Here is a 19,713-nt window from a genome sequence, read left to right as displayed (position 1 = left end):
CACCAGTACCATACTGTACCATACTAGTGGTTGAGAAGTATGGGGTGGGCCATCTGGAAACCTCCATGTATCTGGCTGGAACAGGCCAACACTGGATACTACTGAAAAATTATATAGTCCATTCTCCTTTCCTCTTCCTCCTCCACCGAACAAACTGTCAAAAGACAAAGACCCAATGTAGAGAAAAAAATACCTAAAAATATGTACAGGTGTTAGATAACCTCTGGATTAAAAGTTCTTTCCTGGTACCCATTTGATTTTACTACAGCCAGAACAATGACATTTCTGAAGAGTTAAACCAGGTATTTTAACTGCTGGAAAGTCGCCAGAAGACTTTGTTGGCATATTTGCACTTCTTTGAGCATGCCTCCTATGTGTGACACCTCCTGGCTAGTTAAATGAGTACACCTGCTCTGTTCTTCCCACTGCTCTCTCAGGTCCACATCAAGACATTAGAAATACAGAAGTTCCTTTTTAGAGGTTAACATTTGTTTCAGTCTCTATCACATGGTTGTTACCTGTTTAAAGAAAATATAACTGATGCCAACTGGACAGTATTTTCTAGTATTTATGAGTAAATGAAATCCTCTTAATAGTGACCAGAGAAGATAATTTCCATGCCTGTAGAAGTTTTCATTTTTCCTACATTATGTTGGAGTGTTTTGTGTCTGCTTACTTCTTCTGCCTTTTGGAGGCTATGCCCAGAAAGGAAAACACTAGGTCCCTGAACTAAAGTCTAATTGAGGTGTAGCTCCATAACTGGGAGAAGCAATGCAGAATGAAATATTTCAAAAAGTCTTTTGAAGGGTAAAGTGCACACACGTACAAATAAACGTGAAAATATTTATATTTGCTTCCTAAGGAAGCAGAGAAATCTGAGCCTTTACAGTAAAAATATCAATGTATACAAGGTCACAAACAAAACATATTTATGGTACACACTTTAAATCCACTCCTCTTTTCTTTTCTTTGCTACTCAGGCTTTCAGAATTAATAGACCTGTGTGACAAAGGAGGAACCAAGGGCAGCTATTTGAAGGATGTTGTGCCGTAACTGGTGATTCAATCTTTCACTCTATCCCACTAAACCCTAATGGATTTTTGCTTTGAGGACTGTAGCTATGTAATAAGGAAATAACAATATTAATCATGTAGGCTTGGTATTAGTCATGACGGCATGTTCTACTCCCTTCTATTAAAACTCAGCAGTAATAATGAGTAGTTTTAAAAGATGAAATCTTAATAAAATGACTAATAGATCTACAGGTATCTTGAGAAAAAGAAATCAAAACATAAATTAGGAAGACTAGCAACATATTGATATATTTTAAAAGCCTAACATCATAATACCATAATAAATTCAAGTTTTTACAGAGTTTGGCACAATTTTAAAAAATATTTAAACACTAAAAAACATAGCTAAAACCAGATTAGAAAAGCAGATGAATACATATTAAGAATACTGTTCCAGGATATAGGATATATCCAGATTCCAAAAGTTTCCATCACACAGCTGAATACAGTAGACTATTTAAAGTTGATAGGTTCTTTTCCACTTGATGGACACTTATTTCAAATCAGTGCTGAAATATTGACAGATTATTATTAGCTAAAATGTCATGAGCATTAGGATATTCAATAACAGGTATTTTCATTAATTATGCCAGGGTAGCTAAGGTGACATAATTTTATTATTATTACTCAAGTCTTAGACAGAAAACAGCAGCTGTATGGAAAGAGTGAAAGTATTGGATTTCCAGAAAGTTTACATTCGCCGTTTAAATCCAGAAGCTAAAAACTACAGTCTTAGAAGCACTGACTGTGCAGCTTCCACATTTAAGGTTGCTATTCTGTCTAGAGGGGAAAGGATTAAATGGCTGTGCTGTGAATTATAAAGCAAAGGATCTCTGCAATATGAGGAAGTGGTAATCTGTGTTTGCAGGCTGCTGTTATCACTTCATGAAACTGCCAAATATTAATGCAGAGGTACTTTTCTATAACAGATTCAGAAGTACTTCATAGAACTCAGAGGGCTAAATCTGATAATTGTCTAGGTTTCTGTATCATAGTTAAGGAAAAAAAGATAAGATAAAAACATAATTTACAAAAAGACACATCTGCAAAGTCAAGATGAAGTGAGATTTCAGATCATTTAGTTTCCAGTCCTGTCTTAAAAATACAGTATGCTCATTCTTCTGCTTAAAAATATTTACAAAAAACATTGCCAAAATTCTTCATAATGAGTTTTTTAAATCAGTTTGAATGAGAGTAGTTTTAAATAAAGGCCAGAGTAAGAGTTTCATTAGCTGCCGATGATTGCAGTTACGCAACAACTATACCTAGATTGCCATTTTCAAATAACATAAATGACTCATGGAGAGTCAGCAGAGTTACAGCTCGGCTGGGAATGTTGAGAAAAGGGGGAAGCAAAAGACTCAGTGCACGAGGACATCTCACGTCGGGTCATTCTGCTGTAAAAAATATTGTATTGTGCAAAATGCAAGCAGTGGCTGAATTGAACCATGGTGCTACATATTGCATTACCTTTACATAAAATCCACCAAAGCCTGAACTATTCTATTCTGTCTTTATAGCTACCTGCCACTACAGGAGCTTTTCCTGTTACTTTTCAAGGAATGCCCAAATGCCACATTAACTGACACATGCGAGCTACCATTTTTAATTTGAAACATTCCCTGAATGCTCCCCAAATAGAAGAAACAAGAAATTACTTCATATCCATAGTCATTTAATTTCTTCTATTTCCTAAAAGAAAAAAGCAGATGCTATGATCCAAAGAGATATGTAACTACAGTTATTGATACTACCTGAGATGTTTTATTCCCAACATTAAGAACAGAGACAATCTTAAACAGATCACCCTTCATTCAACCGGAATTCTACCTTGGCTCTAGGCAATTTGGTGCACTACAACTCTGAACAGTAGATGCAATGCAAGGTTTTTGGTAGTATCTAACTGACAGCCTCTCAGAAGTGGCTCAAGGGCCTCTCTCCCAAAATCTTGTCCATTTTTAGTGACGTAGTCGCTAGACCCAGAACCACAAAAAACATCCATACAACAATATTATGTTGGTGCTTGTCTATCTATCTTTGTGTTTGGACAATAAATGGAGGTAAAAGCTAGAAACACATTAATTTCCAGCCTTAAGAATAATCATATCTATTACAGTGGATAACCATATCCACTAGTGTGAATTGACAAGTTATGCATTGTTAGACCTTATTAATTAGACAAAAGCTGAAACTCATAGGTCTGTCTGTGAATATTCCTAATTTCAGCCTTTCAAAATTCTTGTTGCGAAATGTAAAAGAGTCTACGAAAAAAGGAATAATTAAACCATCCTGAGTAAAAAGAGCACAAAGTCATGCATTTAAACAGATATAATGGACTCTTCTTCTACACACAACTTCATATTGCATTTTTTGGGCTGAAACTGCCAGTTTGAGATGCTGAGAGATATATTTTAAGGTAATTGCTAGTTTGTGTTTTGGTTTTTTTCCAGCAGTCTGCTCCTGTACTGACACTTCATCAGAGAGAGCATGTCTTCATCTTAACACATGAAAGCCTTACCACTACTAGGACTGAAGCCATGTTATGCTGTAATCAGCTGGGGCTCTTTACAACCCAAGAGAAACAATAAGCTGACAGTCAGTCTAGAAACTCATCATGTGCTTTGATGTTATGAATAATATTTTTACCTTCTACAAACAGAAAACTAAGCTCAAAATTATGTGGTTCACCTAAAGCTAAAAAAATAATCATAAAGGAATCATGTAAAGGCTTCCAGTAAGGTACACTAAGAACTGACTAAACCTACCTATCTAGGCTTATGAGATTAGTCCATCTATCTCTCCTTCTTTATCTAATCTATCTACCATGTGCATCCAAAGTAATGAAAGACAATAAAGTCAAGAGAGTGCCCACAATGTTAACTAAGATCACTGTACATTGGGGGAAGATTCTCCCTGCTGTGAAAGATGCCATGAGTTTGATTAAACTACCTAATTTTGAAACTCAAATCCTTTTATATACAAAGTATGCTTATCAGTAGAGCAAGATGAAATACCAGGGTTGAATAATCATCAGTTTCATACAATAGACTGCAGTGATTATGCCACAGATTTTTTTCACTGCAGAGGTAAGAAGATATGACATATGCTTTAAAAGTTTCCACAAGCAAAAACATGTTTTGTGTTCAGGAAAAGAACGAATGCCCAGAGTCACACTGTAGCTACAAGTCTGAATTTTCTACAGGTAGCTTCAGCATTTCCCACTGAAAAAAATTACACACTGGTTTACACTTAATATTTTCTAAGGCATTAAGACAAGCGAAACACTAATATATCCTTGCAGAACATTGTACCTGCTAAACCTCAATTAGGTACAGAAAAAATCAGGACAAAACAAAGCTCCTGAATTCAGGTGTCCTGCCGAGCCATTGCAAAAGTGCCTAGATGTAATAAGATTGAAAATTAAGTTTCAACTCCTGTTCAACTCCCTGCTGCAAGCAACTAGGCTCCACACACTTCTATTTTCTCTATATTACCTTGAGATTAGAGCGACAGATCCTGGATTTGACAAAGACCCTATAGGACAGAAGTCCTAGAACAACTCAAGCTGCAAAGGATGTGCTGCAGATTAAACCCCACCTGTGACTCCTGCTGGCACACCAGTTGATGTACTTACTCTTTACTGAAGGCTAAGACTAAACCCAAAGACTACCACACAATGCACAACCACACATATTACCACTACAGCAGCTTTATAACAAATTTACTCCATAATCACGTAACATACAACGATGAATGTTTCTGAAAAAAATGGATCAGAGTTCGTTTACTTTGGCTTCTTTATTTATATTACATATTTATAACTCCTATGCATATTTTAGTTTATAAAATGTCATATGGACATTTAATTCTATTTAAATATTAGTCAATACCTGCTATTAAATATTAGTCAATATCTGCTATTAAATATTAAAAATATTCTTAATTAAATAAGGATTTAATTTAAAATTTATTTGCTCCCTAAATTCCTAAACCATTTGCAAATACATAAATGCACATTCAAACCTGGTAAGATACCATTTTTTATTCATAGCAGATTACATTAGATAAACAAAGTATAAATCAAAATTTAACAAGATAACAGTTGCTACTCTATGTCTATCCCCCTTTCAGTTTTTCCAAAATTTCTTTTCTTCCTGTGAATGGGTTTCAACCTTATCATAAACACTCAATCATAACCTTATCATGATTACCAGATTTATGGATCATTTTGAGGGTTTAGAGAATGTCTCAGAAAACAGAAAATAAAATCCTGATGTCCTTACTGGTTTTCAAGATGCATTCAAGTGTACAAGGCTACACTTTTAGTAATACCTTTCTCACATTTTGTAATTCCAACATTTAAATCCCACTGAGAGATTTGCCATATTCATGCACATTAAACAAGTAAACTGCAGTAAACTTATAAAATATTTACAATCTGATCACTGTTGCACAGACAAAACTTAAAAGCAATATAAATACGACTATTAGGCAGTATATACAGAAGGGGGTATGATGAAAGCTCGGAAGAATGAAGCAGGTTTTGCAATACAGATTTCCAAAAGGAAACAAGTGTGTAAAAGCACTCTGAAGAATAGTGCACTGATCTAATCTTTCAGCCTGCCCTAAACTTGCTCATCAGAACTTCATCTTTGTTAAGTCCTGCTTTCTATACCTGAACAGCACATATTTGATGATCTGTCATATAGCAGAATGCATGAAACACAATGAGCATGACTGAATTGGCAAAGAGTCAGAAAGATAAGCTTTCAAATATATCAGTACTACATTACTTTAAGAACAAAAGCTATGGAGCCAAACAGGATTTAAAGGTAATTTCTTTGGTAATCTTCTAATTTCTGTCATTGTTTTCTGCTTCTGAAAGTACTTAAGAAGAGTCAAAAAGTCAAATATGAGGAAAGTACATGATACATTTAGCAAAGCTGATTCACCAGTGAAACCAGCCTACTACAGATCTCTCAAAAATTTCCTCTCTAGAAGAAATCTCCTTGATAAAATTTTATTTTACATCCAAAATGATAGCATCTTAACTAAAGGAGAAGAGCAGTCTCATAAGGAACAGCCAGAGGATGAGTGGCAGATGAACAGTTTTCTCTCTTTTTTAAAATAGGATTAAAACTAACCAAACAACAAATCTCCAACATAGTGCAAATTACAGCTGTTGAAATTAAAATGACCCCACACAGTCAGAAAGGTGTAGCACGGCTGAAATTTGACAGCTATTAGCCAGGAGAATAAATGCTGAAATATGTACAGCTCAAATCTTCATAATAAAACAATCACCTTTAATACAGAAAAGCCTATCTGAGAAGAGCAATTACAGGAAGAAAAGATTGCACTTTGTTGCTTGTCATATTAGAAGGTACAGTCATATTTGCTTAGGAATAACAATAAAACAGCTGATGCCACTGCATTGCTGTCAGCATACACTATCATTTCAGCAACTACAAAAGACAAAAAGTAGACTAAAAAGCAGAAAAGCTCACCACTTCTTCATGCCTGCATTTTCTCACATTAATTCCATTAATCTGTTATTAAAAAGATAAAGAAAAGACTTACTCTACATTTCATAAGCACAGATTTCATTTCACTTTTCTAGAAAAATACAGAAAAAATAATTTGCAGTTTTACTCACCTGTAGAATTGCATCTCCTATAAAGAGCAAACCTGAAAGTTCAGCTGAAAACAGAAAGCATATTTTTCACTCACTTTGTACAAAGCACCCAACATTGTGTACATTAATTCCCATTTTAATTTAATGCTTTCGCATAGTCTTTTAAAATTTCAAACAAACATGATAAAAACTCCAACATAAAACTTCCAAATAAACTACTTGTATTTTCTTTTTAAAATCCAAAATACAGATGTATCACTGTTACAATAAAAGAGGCTATTCAGCCCAAGCACACAACTATGAAATTTCATCCATCAGTCACTAGCACCTTTCAGGCCATTCTGGTAAGGTGTGGCATATATTTCTGAATAGAAAATGATTGCAGGACCAGGTAGTATTTGCCTGTGAGAGATCATTTCTTACAAAGAGAATAAAGCAACATGGAGACTCCAGAGCTACTGAAGAATAAAAAATTTAATTTTTAAGTTTTGCCAAAGATAAAGGACCCTTTAGATCCTTCATCTTTGATAAACTCTGATAAATAACAAGGACTATTAATTCTGGATAATACTTACATACTCTGAAGAGCTAGAAAATCAATATATTGTAAAAAAATCACTAGCCAAACTGAATGTGATTTCTAAAACAAAGCTGCATCACAAAGACATTTACAAAATCTAATTCTACACTTCAAATTTTTAAACGGTGCTCCATTTCAGAGCTATCTCATTTAAATACACCGTATAAGAATACCAGAAATATAACAAAAATTATTTGTCTTTAAAGGAACTAATGAGCCCCAACATGAGAACTAAGGGAAATTAATAGATTACATGCAATTATTACCTATAGTATTCCATATCATCACAGAAGATACTGTCTGGAAAAAGCTAGTATTGGACTTGATCCAAAAACTTTACTTATTTACATGAGCTGTAAGACTGGAATTAATATTGCAATGAATTATGATTCTCAAGTCTTTGTTTGAAGAAATGGTCCTATTAGCTATATTTAACAATGGATAGTTAAATTATTCCAAGACAGACATTCTGATTTATTTTGAGGCATAGGCTTTGGGTCAAACAGCATTTTCTGTATCAAAGTTCTCTAGTCCAGGAACACAGCATGACACTTTCCACATCTCAAGACAGCACTCTCCTACAAAAGAGATGTCCCTCAAAACTAGCTCTCTAAAATCAGCAGTATTTTTTTCAAAGCAGTTATGAAGATTATATCACAAGTACTGGGGCCAGAAACAATGCAACAGCTGCTGCAGAAAAAAAAAAAAAAAAAAACACAGAAATTTGCACTTCATTGTGCTAAATTAAACTTAAGTATATCTTTCTTATTTTTTCTGCAGTTCTTAATAGCAGTTTAATAATTACTAATATAGGCCACATATTTATGTGTTAGTTACATGTAAACTGAAAAGAATGTAGTCACAAGTATAACTTGTTAAGGTTAACCTTATTGCCTTCCTTAGAGACTCATTCCATGCTACTCCTTATTCCCCCAAACTCCAACTTCCATATCACTTGTCTTTTGGGGTTGGCTTTTGGCTCTCAGTATTCTTCCATACCTCTCTTTAGCTGAGTGGGTGAATATGAGACTTTTTTTTTATGCTGGTACATTTTAGCTGAGGAGAAGCTGAGTTATTGCATTATTGCATTACAAATGGAGGGAAATGTTTCCAAGTTTGCATTTCTGACCTTACACAAATACATGCAAACATAACAAAGATATTAAGTACACCATACTAGTACTGGTTCACAACCTTCCTCCCTCATAATTGTGCAAATCTTGAGCTGTTTATTATCCATGTATCATTCCAATAATTTCAAAATGTTTCCAGTTTGAAACAATACAGAAATTCAGAACCAGCTCTGTTATTATTAAAAATAAGTATGGTCAAGTCTTTATGTACCCTGTCTCAATACTACCTAAGTAATCAGGTTAAAAATCCATGTATTCTCCTACTGTGTTGCCATGATTTAAGAGCCAAACATCTCATCTGCTACAGCTTCCAGAAAATAACTACTGGGAAGTCAAAGCCTTTTGTTAAATATTTTCATTCTATCAATATCTTCCTATTTCTCATCTTAAAAATAATGCTTTACAATAATCTTAAAAAAAAAAAAAAACTTAAAAAAATGCTGAAGACTTTAAAAACTATTCCAAATATAAATTCTGTACTTTTTCAGAAAAAGTTTCTGAGGGAAAGAGATCATAAAGACATGAGAGAGAAAGGGTTCAACAACAGTATTTATGTAACAGTGACTGAAGAATCTCAAGATTTAAAACATATTTCTTTAAAGGGAACATTAAAGTACAGTGAAATAAGCTAATACCTGATACCCACCTCTTTGTTCTTTGGAAATCTTAGAAATTACCACTGGAATATTATGTTCTGCTCCACCCTGAAAACAGAATAAATAGCAATCTTTGTCAGTCACTAAAAATATCTTTTTGTTTAAAGTTATATTTTGCCCTTTCTGTAAATGCAGTTTTTAGAGAGACTGAGCAAATAACCCTGATCCTGCACTTCCTCTTTGTTGAATGAAAATTTGATTGTGATTAATTTCTTATTGTCTCACATAAAGAAGTTCTCAGTTGCCATCATTAGCTCAGAAAGTGAATTCAGAACTCTACTAGACTTGAAGAAAAAGGACATCAGTTCCTGTGAATGTATGAAATGTGTCCTGCAGAAGCAGAATGGACATCCAACTACAATGGCAAACACACTGTGACCATTTAGTTTTCACGCTAGCATGAAGGAGGTAAACAAAAGCACAAGAAAGGAGGTTTGGACTTTTCATCTCAAAAGCAGCCTTTATTTGTTTCTGTCTGTCACACAGGCACAAAGAGTGAGGAAAGCAGTGGCATAAATAACAAGGAACAGAAAAAGAAACATTAAGAGATGGAACAGTAGGTGTTCAATAAATGGGGAGAAATAAAGGAAAACCTGATGATAGTTTCAACAGTTCAACAACAATTCAGTGCTGTTGCTTCATTCAATTTATCCGTTGGGACTGGAAAAATTTAGGGTGCTTAAAAACAAAGTAATGAAAATAAATCTTAAATGAAAAGGGAATTCAAAGGAAGGTAAAGGCAAATATACAGAGAAACAAATACGTTTTCCTCTTCCAAGCATCAAAGTGTACACTCAAATGCAATCTGTACAAATTCAGGTCACCAGAAACCAGTATCTGCCACACTGTTTTGCCTAGGAATCCCGGTTAAGGGTTTGCTTACTCTTCTTTTCAGCAGACAGATTTTACTTTGGAAATGATGGGGTTTTTAGGTGCAGGCACTTAGGGTCAAGTTGTAAAAAGGACTGACATAAGTATTTCAATCTCTAAGGAACAGCACACATCCCTTCTTCAAGCAAAATCAAAGTGTTTGAAACTGAACAGACTCCTAAATTCAACACCTCTTTCTGTCATGGAATAAAGATTAATTTCCTGTGAAACCACAGAATGTTAAATCAGATAAATGTTCCTTCTGTTAGTGGTTATCAATGCAAATGACCCTAAAAACACTGAGTTAATAAGGATCTCAGTAATATTACAACAATTATATATCTACAGGTACAGTTCTACTGGCATTGCATGAGATGAGTGTTGACAAGCACAGAACATATCAATATTTCTAGCACAAACTGAGTATTGACTCTACAGAAACCAGAGGCTGCCATCATTTCAGTTAGGCTGACATGTATTCAGATTAATTGAATTATAGCATTATAGCTTGTTGAATATTGTTCAGTAGTTTTCACCAGAAGGACAGCAACAGTAAAAGGTGGCTTCACTGCAGATCATGAGTTCAAGCTCACTAAATTTATATGTTTTTAACCTATATTCTCCAACTTTTCTGGTCACATGCAAATTTAATTTCTCCAAACTTTTTCAAACAAATAGAAAAAATAACTGAGTCACTTTCTTCCTAAGCTTCCAATGCTACACACGTTGCACTATCCAGGATATTTAAAGCCCAGCAAAGAAGTTTAAGGTTTAAAACGGCCTCCCTGCCTCCTTAGACCCGAGGCTCCATGAAAATAGGAAATTACTTTTATTACTAAGCCAGCCTGCAATGCACACCACATGATTATTCCTCTCTCATTACATTGAATCTACTTAAATCCATTTACACTACAGATCTGAGGAAGCTTTCAGTAGTGTCCTACTGAAGAGAATTATCTCCTCCCATTGCATCTGAGTCTGACCAGTATGAAGACTTCTTTTTAAATTAGTGTAAGGATGTAGTGCCTGCTATTCTAAGAAACAAAATATCAAAAACTGGACCAGCAAATAGCTGACCAGCTATCTATACCCAGTCACTGCTAGTAATTTGTAGCAAACTGTACATATTCTGCACACATCTTGTTGAATACCATTTAAAGTTGACACTGCAGCTTTTCATCCTGCATTCTCCATACTTGATTCTCTGTCCTGTAGAGGGAAAAGTGTAGACATGTCTAAATTCTGGTTTTACAGTCTCAGAGGATACTCTTCTGAAGAAATCTCTGGGAACAGAGGCAACTTTTCCAACTGCTTTAAATTTTCTTTTCCTCTAATATGGATGTGTAGGTATAACCTCAGACCAGAGGATGGACAGAAATACATCAAATAGTGGTGTTGAAGACTTAATGGCTCAGACCTCTACCAGACTCCAACAATGATCTTTGTCAAACAAATTTTCTTTGTCAGTTTTCCTTAAGCAGGGATAAGCCTGGAATAACAGCAGCTGCCCACCTGCAGAGGTGGTCCTGCTAGAAGAGGCAGAGGAAGCTCTAATCACTGGCAGCTGTTTGAAGGTCACTGTCCTGGATGTTGGCCACTACTGCTGAGAGGTCACCCACACCACCTTTTAAAGTGTCACACGATACATTCCTAAAATTCTTTTCTTATCCCAGTTTTTATGTGCAAGAGTTTCTTTTCAGAAGTTTTTGACATATGAAAAATAGGGCAATTGAAAGCAGTAACTTTTATTGATAAAGGATGAGGGTTTTTGGTTCTAAGTATAACAAGAATTATTTTTTTATTTCCTAAAAAAAGAGAGTTTATACAAAAATCAAACCAATTGTTGGACTTGACCATCAGAGTTAGATAATATAGGGGACTATGACTTCATACTAAAAGGAAGCATTTTCACTAGCAAAAATACCTTTAAGGTCTATGGATACTGAATTTTTGATTGAGTTAAATTGGAAAGTCAAACTGAATCTCAGAAGACTTGTGATGCTGTTAACTATTTTTAAAGAATGATCAAAACAGAAGCAGGAGAATAGCAGTGTACTGAGTCCTGGTAGCCAGATGGCAGACTGTAACCAAAAACCTCAATTTGTTTAATGAGGTATCAATTTTGTTGCCTATTTTTTCAGGACCACTACATTCCAATTATTGGCAAACAGGATGTTCTTTCAGAAATCATACACTGAGCAGCATCTCTCATCAAGACTCTGCATCTCAGACTTGCATCTCAGAGATGTGATAAGTGACTGATACACTACACTTCCCAAATTCTACACCTATGTCCATGGCTATTCCTTCTCACACATTTAACAGGAGGCTTCAGAAAAGAGAAAATCATTCCTTCAGAAGAGTCTAAACCAGAGCAGGTCTGCTTCAAATTCAATCACAGTTTCACGACTAACTTCAGCTAAGACGTATAGCCAAACACCAGGTTTTCAAACCCTAAAAGAGTGGATTATAATCTATTTTTTTAATGGCTGAAGTTTAGGTCTTGGACAAAAGTCAATCTTACAATCAGGTTTTTTTTTAAGCAGTTAGCTGAATTTCTGATTTTTACAAATAGAGTTCAAATACACAGGTTATAAAAAAAAAAGAAGAGCTTCCCTCATAGAGAGTAAAGAAAAATAATTAGTTTAATTTTGGAATTATTAGCAATTTATCCTCTGCTCTTCAGAAAAAGTATAACTCCAAGAGTTCAAAATACTTGCAGTGGGATAAGACATTTTCAAAATTTATTTAAGAGAAAGCTGAAAGGTTACTTTTTCATGTGAGATTTCTGACATTAGATGGATGTTTTAAGTTAGCAGAAAAAAAAAAGACATAAGACCTCAGAACTGATTGCCAAAACAAGGCAAATGCATAAGGAAGTATTCTAAAGTGAGTGTCATTAACCACTGTACTGCTGTAATTAACACTTCAGATAAACAGCATCCTCTGACATACACCACAGCCAGAAAGCAAGTCCTCAAATAACTCCTACCTTTAATTAGTCTGGGAGTAGTAAGACAACAGAAACTACTGCAGTTGAGGGGCTATGGGAATTACTGACACAAGGAAGAGAGGCCTCAGTCCTTCTCACTCCTTCAGGGTGACTTGTAGACCTCTATTTCTGGTACAATTTTAAAACAACTACATTTCTATTTAAAATTAATACTAAGTATAAATTCTTTATTAAAGTTCAGGAATCTCACAAAACAAAACAAAAATATAGCAGAAAACTTTTCTTCATCTGCAAGAAGCAAACCATGATTGAATGACACATTTTAAACAGAAAACTGGCACTTTTCAGAGTATTTGGAACTGACATGTTAGCTCATGCCATAAATAAAAAGTCCATTTCAGTGACTCTTCACAAAATTTGGCTACTAAACTAAAAAAGAAATATTACTGTAAGTTCCCATTCTAAGTTGTTTCTTACACTACTTTAAAATTATAATAATAGATTATATATATTTTTTAGGTTGTGTTGGCTATCCAACTGCTTGTTCACCTTTTGAGAATGTAGAACTACTAATAAACGAACCTAGCAAAAGAGGTCCCATATACATTGACTAAAAAAAATTAAGTGATTTTAAAGTAATAAATCACACTACCTGAAACGCATCCTGGATCACAGAATTCAACTTGCTATTTTCATTATGTAACTTATGCCATCCAAACAAGATTGAGTTTCCTTTTCTTAAAGAGAACTCTGCTCTTTAATTAGAAGGAATTTCATCCCCTGAATGCTAGTTATTTCAAAAAATTAAAAATTGTCTATTCACACCTGACTTTATGTATCTTCATCTTTCCAGTACTTTGGTCAATACTGATCAAAATACCAATGATATAAAATAATCCTAGAAAATAAATATGTTACTCTAAAAAGTTAAGAATTACTTAATTCTACTAATTTACGAAAGACCATTGCACATTCTCCATTTAATTTATATTTCTAAATTATATTTTATTTTATGCAATTTACATAACAATTTAAAATGCAATCTTGAGACTGTAAGCAGTGTTAATTCTGCTCATTGTAAAGTATATATAAAAATCAAGTTTATTGACTCTTGATATTTGTTCTCCTATCATCTAAAGTCTTTATTGGAACCAGTTATTTTTAGTAGCATCTAAATAAAACCTCATTTACCCATATACTTGATTTCACTGACATTTCATTACTTCATCATTATTCAGTGTACTGTAACCTACAATGATACCAGAGGAAAAAAAATACTTGAGTGTTGTTAACCAAACTGATGAGAAAGTTTGGTGACAAAATACCAATTAGTTTTTCTTGAACAGAGGTCTTCATGGGTCAACAAGATAACAACAAGCACATTAAGACATTTTAAAAAATTAATATTGTTTAATATTAATAGTCATATTCTTATCAATGACAACACAAATGCACATTAATCCTTCTTATGAGTCACTTATAAGGTCAGCACTAGCAGATGTTCACAGAAAAATCTATATTTTCACTTTATATTAATAATTTAGGCCTTTTTGCATTCATGTGAAATACACTTCATTTTTTCCATTGCTATCTTGAGACTGAGAACTGCTGTGTTTAGAAGATAAAATTAATCTTGTGTTGTCTACACTCAGATTCAAAGCTAAGGTAGGGTTTCAAAATCATAGATGACAATGACAAAAACTATTAACCCTTTCTCCCTAAAAAGGATCACCTACACTTGTATATGTTCTTAAATCTTACTGACAAAAGCAAAAACATGGTAACATGGTACATTTCTGTCTGGGCTTGATCTACAGAAAAATAAACAATATCAGCATGCAATAACTCTTTCTGGCCCACTAATGAATTGCAGTGTATTAATGTGATATTCTTTGCAGCAGAATTCATGATTAAGTTATTGGCTGTTCCATGTGCCTGCCACTGTAACTTAGCATTCATTAATAACTATTTAAATTAGAGAGAAGCTGAACACAAGTACAGTCCATACAGTTGAAAACACTTCTCAACTCTTATACCAGACCTTATTACAGAGTTGGTCAGCTTGAATTTTCAGGGAATGATTGCCTTCCATTCCATAGGGCCCATAGTTCTGTGGTTGCCTGCTGTAACAGTATTTAACATACAAGAATATGTTTCCTGTCTTGTCTCCAGTCCTCTAAAATAGTTTGCACTCATTAACAGTAACACTGATTATATACAAAGACACACTCTGCGTGATATGCAATAAACAGACCAAAAAAATCATCTTACCTTTATACTTAATCCAAATCCTCCTACAGTCTGTCTTCTTATTGTTACTGTTCTTTCCTGGAAAAAAAATAAATCAAGTTTTGCTAGATTAAATGTCTTTGGTCAGAACTACTACATTCATTCTTCATTAAGTTTTTTCAACATTAATTTTTATTGCTTTAATGAAGTTCTGAGTTCCTGAACTGAAAATCCCATGAAACCTATGCTCCACAAGACAAAGACAATCTGGAAGAAGAGATTCTGTCTCAAACAAAAAAAACAAAAAAACCCAAAACAAACAAACAAACAAAAAACAAACAAACAAAAAAATCAAAAAACAAAACACCCAAAAATCATTTTTTCAATTCACACTATCCTAGCAAGTACTGCAGTGCATAAAAGCCAGAACTTTGGAGTTGGACAATTATGGCACAATACATACATTGCAAAGGTTAAGACCTTGAATAGTCCTAAATTGGTTCCCACATGCAGGTTGATCACTACATGTTGAAGTACATACACTACACTCCTGCAGTGCATTTCCCAATTCAGTTTCATCTGAAAGGAAAACTTGTGCATGCCAAGACCACTCACTGATGTTAACCAAAGCCTAACAAGTGCACACATTGCATGAATTCATTTTAAAGCACAGTAATGATACAAATTAAAAAAGAAAAACAAAAAAAAAACAAAACAAACAAAATCCAAAACCATTAGAAGCTAATACAAAAACAACCACTGTTGATCTCAGAGCAATGGTTTAAAAATTGTAACCCATAACCAACAATTATTAAAAGCAGTCCATCTTTTTCCCTTAAATGCTGTCTAAAACTTTTTGCCTTACAAACTACAGGCTACTATCTGTCTCAGATATGAACATTTATAAAAAAAGCCTTTTTTGGTTTTTTTTTTCTTAGTCTGCCTATTGACTTGATAACCACAGATCATTCAGAATTAGCACATTTAGGTAGTGGTAAAATAACCTATTAGCAGATATACAATATATCCAGATTCAAATATATCAAATGTATAGATTTTTGAACCTCGTCTACATGTGGTCTAGATTTTATTCTCATTTAATTACCTATATATCTGTTGCATGGCAAAAGTCTGCATGTTTGTTACATTTACCTATATTTATTTCAGCATGATTATTATTTCATTTTCAAATTATTATTATTTCAGCATCTATTACAGTGTCAGATTTGAATAGATCATCTGGAATGTAGCAGTGACAAACAGCATGAAACATATACAGATGTCTTTTTTTTTCTTCCTTACTTCATGTACAGAAAGGAAAATAAAGGAGCTAACATATAAAAGTTTTGGAAAACTGTTACAGCATGATATTGGTGAAAATCGAGCCACCTTTTTTGTTTTTTTATGTTTGTGACAATTAAGAACTGTGTAACTGTAGAGAGAGCAAGCATAAACGTATCCAATGTTTTGGAATGAAAGACAAAATGGATTGCCTAAAATGAGACTACCATTTGTTCATTTAGGCTAACGCTTGCAAACATTTATTCTAAGAAAAATGTATAAATTTTGCTGTTAAATGGCCACACGTTTCAATTTTTATTTTTAACATAAACATCTAAAAAGGAACTTGCATAATTGCAGCTCCCACAGATTGGATTCAGGGCAAAAACTGTACTTAGAAAACCTTTTGTCTGTCATAGTATCAGATGCAGGTAATGGTGCTGACAATATATTCAGGATAAACCAATATAGGCCACAGTCTGATGTGTGGTCTAAGCTGAGTTTACATAAATGAACATAAAACACTCAGCTAGGGCTCCACTGGGAGCTGTATTTTTCCTGATAACTTCATCTTGCTTCCACCTCCAGAATGAATTGAACATGGAGTTAGGAACAGGAACCTGACTTGTACACTCTAGTCAATTCAATCTGGTATTTTTGTTACACATGCTCAAATCAAATAGAACACACTTGGACTAGGATGACATTGAAAAACAGCAACTTTTCACTACTTTAAACTGGCTGCCTTAAACTGGCTAGTGTTACATCAACCATGAAAGGAATAAAGGACAACACACAGATTAAATTTCAAACAGTAATATTCTCAGTGAAAAACATCTAACTTCATAAAATTTGTAATTCATGATATGTCAGTAGTCCCTGTAAATACTGTCATCTGAGCACATTCTAAGTTGAAGCTAAATTTTTAGAAAACCTAATAGAAAACTATACTGCAGAATATTTCTGTCCTTGTCCTTCTTAGCCCAACAGACATAAGTACCCATAAAAAAGTACCCAATAAAATATTCTTTTTGGTTATCACTCAAGCAAAGACAGACTCAAGACAGTCCTGAAAACACCTGATCCAGGGTCTTCTATGAGTTTATCAGTGCTGTCTGACAGAACACAAGAAACATTTCATAGTGGAGTTCAGCATTACTTTATGAGAAAAAAATCCGCATGCTAGCATAGAAGATTTGTAAATAGGCAAACCTGCATAGAAATAAGGAAGGAAACCAGAAAAACTTCAAGACACTTTCCCAGCATAACAATTTATCAGAGGGTTTTGTCTAGTATTTTTTCTAGTTTCTTTTCTATCTCCATTTACATTGATATTAAATACTTTGGGACTAGACAGTCAGTGAACTGAATCTCACTTCAAAAACATACTGCAAACTAGATTGACTTGAGTGATGTGTTATGTGCAGTCAAAGCATTGCATTTTATTCAATCTAGGCTAATTTAACACGCCTCTCAGAGTTACATTTTCTTTACATCAAGTTAGCTAACAAGAGCAAACATGCAAACAACCTTCAAAAGTACAAATCAGAATTACATACATGTTGTGTATTACTTTAGTAAACCATCAATAAACCCCTGGTCTGCAATTTAAAACCCAACATAAACCTTATAGTGAAACAGCTTTTCCATAACAGTTACAAGCATCAGACATTCCATACACCTGAATTTCGGATTGGGATCAAGCCCCAGCTCTAACCAGCCATTGGTCAAGGCAAGTTTATTTTTGTAATCAATAAAGAAAAATAAATACATTCAATCCTGGTGGGCCAAAGCAGGTGTCCAAATTAGGTGTTAATCAACTTCATCGAGTATAGAGGCAGGATGCCAAATTTAACTTGAGAAAGATGAATCTCTACCTTTCAACTTGCATAGTAACTTGAATAAGTCTTTTGATGATAAATATTTGCTTTGAAATGTTTTGGCAGAAAACTTCTTTGTCCAAGTAAGTTTTACTTTTTAAATTGCACATGACTTATTTTATGTAACCCTCAAAAACCCCAAACCAAGCTCAATTTTCAGAGTCATTTTCAACCCAGGTTAATAGAATATACCTGGTCTGCAGAACACTATATTGTAATTTAAAGGATTTTAATTATAATTATTAATATACAAAAGCAGTTTAAGATGCAATCTGAAGCAAAATATTTTGTTCTGATGCCTTTAATTAGCATTTCAAATTAACAAGAACAATCATAAAATGCTTTTCTCTGGTCTAATAGCTTTAAGTTCTTAAATTGATTTTCAAGTATTTATTAATAAAGCAGAGCAAGAACTCTGGAAGGTAAGAACTTTTGTGCAAGTGAAGAAGTGCTCTAAGTATCCTGATTGACTATTTGTGTTGTTTAGGTTAAAAATACTGATGGTTCCATTGATTCTGTATTAATACTTTTATGCTTTTCCCCCTTTTTGCACCACATGATATTCTATGATTTAATTTGTGGTGGTTTTGTAAATTCCAAAAGTAGCTTCTTCTCCAAGTTTAAAAATTAACTTAATTCTGATAAAAAGACACTTAGTTCACTATCAAGACTACATAAAGTGTTATTTGAGCTTGTATTTCTATTTTCACATTTGTTATCCGCATTATACCAGAGGTAAGGTTAGAGCTCCTAGGACTCTTAAAAGCAAGATTCAGAGTAGTGTTCTTGCTGTTTCCTGGAACAGAACAAAAGTAGTTATCATTTTATTGAAAAACACAAAGCTGCTGCCATGCTGTCATCATTTTCCATGCCTGTCAGAAAATTGACTGGAAAAGACAGCGAGGAGTTTTGCCAAAAAGAAAAAAATAAAAGTATCTTCCTCAGAGCTATGCAGTGAAACAGAAACAATGTTTTTGAGGCTTCCATTAAAGAGCTACTAAAATTTCTCCTTCAAAATCCATATGATCTCCTAGGGAACATAAATGTCAACATAAGCAAGATCAGAAGTGAAGAATGACCATGTGAGCACAAAGCAACAGTAAATATTGAGGAAAGGAACACACAGAATCCTAGATAATCATTAGCTATTTATATTTAGTCAAGATTTAATGTCATTTTTAAGTTACATCTTGGAGGACAGTAAAAATTAAAGTATTTCATATAGACTGGTATGTGATGCAAAAGTTTATAATTGCTCAACTGACTCTCAAAAATAATATTTAGCAATCTTTTAAAACTATCGTGTATAATACAAAGCAGTCATCTAATGAGATCTAATAATCTAATAATATGTCTCTATGAAAGAAGTCAAATACATGTTGAACAAAAGGATGAAGAAACTACAAAAGTCTTCACAAAACTG

At 33.9% G+C, this 19,713-nt stretch overlaps 1 protein-coding gene across 5 annotated transcripts in view; it reads right to left on the bottom strand.

The window, feature by feature from the left end:
* The window catches only part of SNTG1 (syntrophin gamma 1), a 318,906-nt gene that overhangs the window by 121,502 nt on the left and 177,691 nt on the right, over window positions 1-19,713 (bottom strand). For 2 of the 5 annotated variants that reach the window (XM_088174809.1, XM_014881643.2), the window contains exons 4-7: window positions 15,172-15,228; window positions 9,068-9,125; window positions 6,730-6,773; window positions 6,581-6,622 (exon numbers count right to left, since the gene is read on the bottom strand). In XM_088174809.1, the coding sequence (XP_088030935.1) occupies window positions 6,581-6,622; window positions 6,730-6,773; window positions 9,068-9,125; window positions 15,172-15,228 (201 nt within the window). Of the gene's footprint in view, window positions 1-9; window positions 155-6,580; window positions 6,623-6,729; window positions 6,774-9,067; window positions 9,126-15,171; window positions 15,229-19,713 lie in introns of all 5 variants that reach the window. The other 3 variants (XM_088174817.1, XM_088174822.1, XM_088174814.1) reach the window with 3 other exon arrangements.

This window comes from Sturnus vulgaris, chromosome 1, assembly GCF_052056855.1.
Source record: "Sturnus vulgaris isolate bStuVul1 chromosome 1, bStuVul1.hap1, whole genome shotgun sequence".
NCBI classification, from domain to species: Eukaryota; Metazoa; Chordata; class Aves; order Passeriformes; family Sturnidae; genus Sturnus; species Sturnus vulgaris.
Note: the sequence above shows the minus strand (reverse complement) of the source record. Positions and strands in the feature narration are given on the sequence as shown.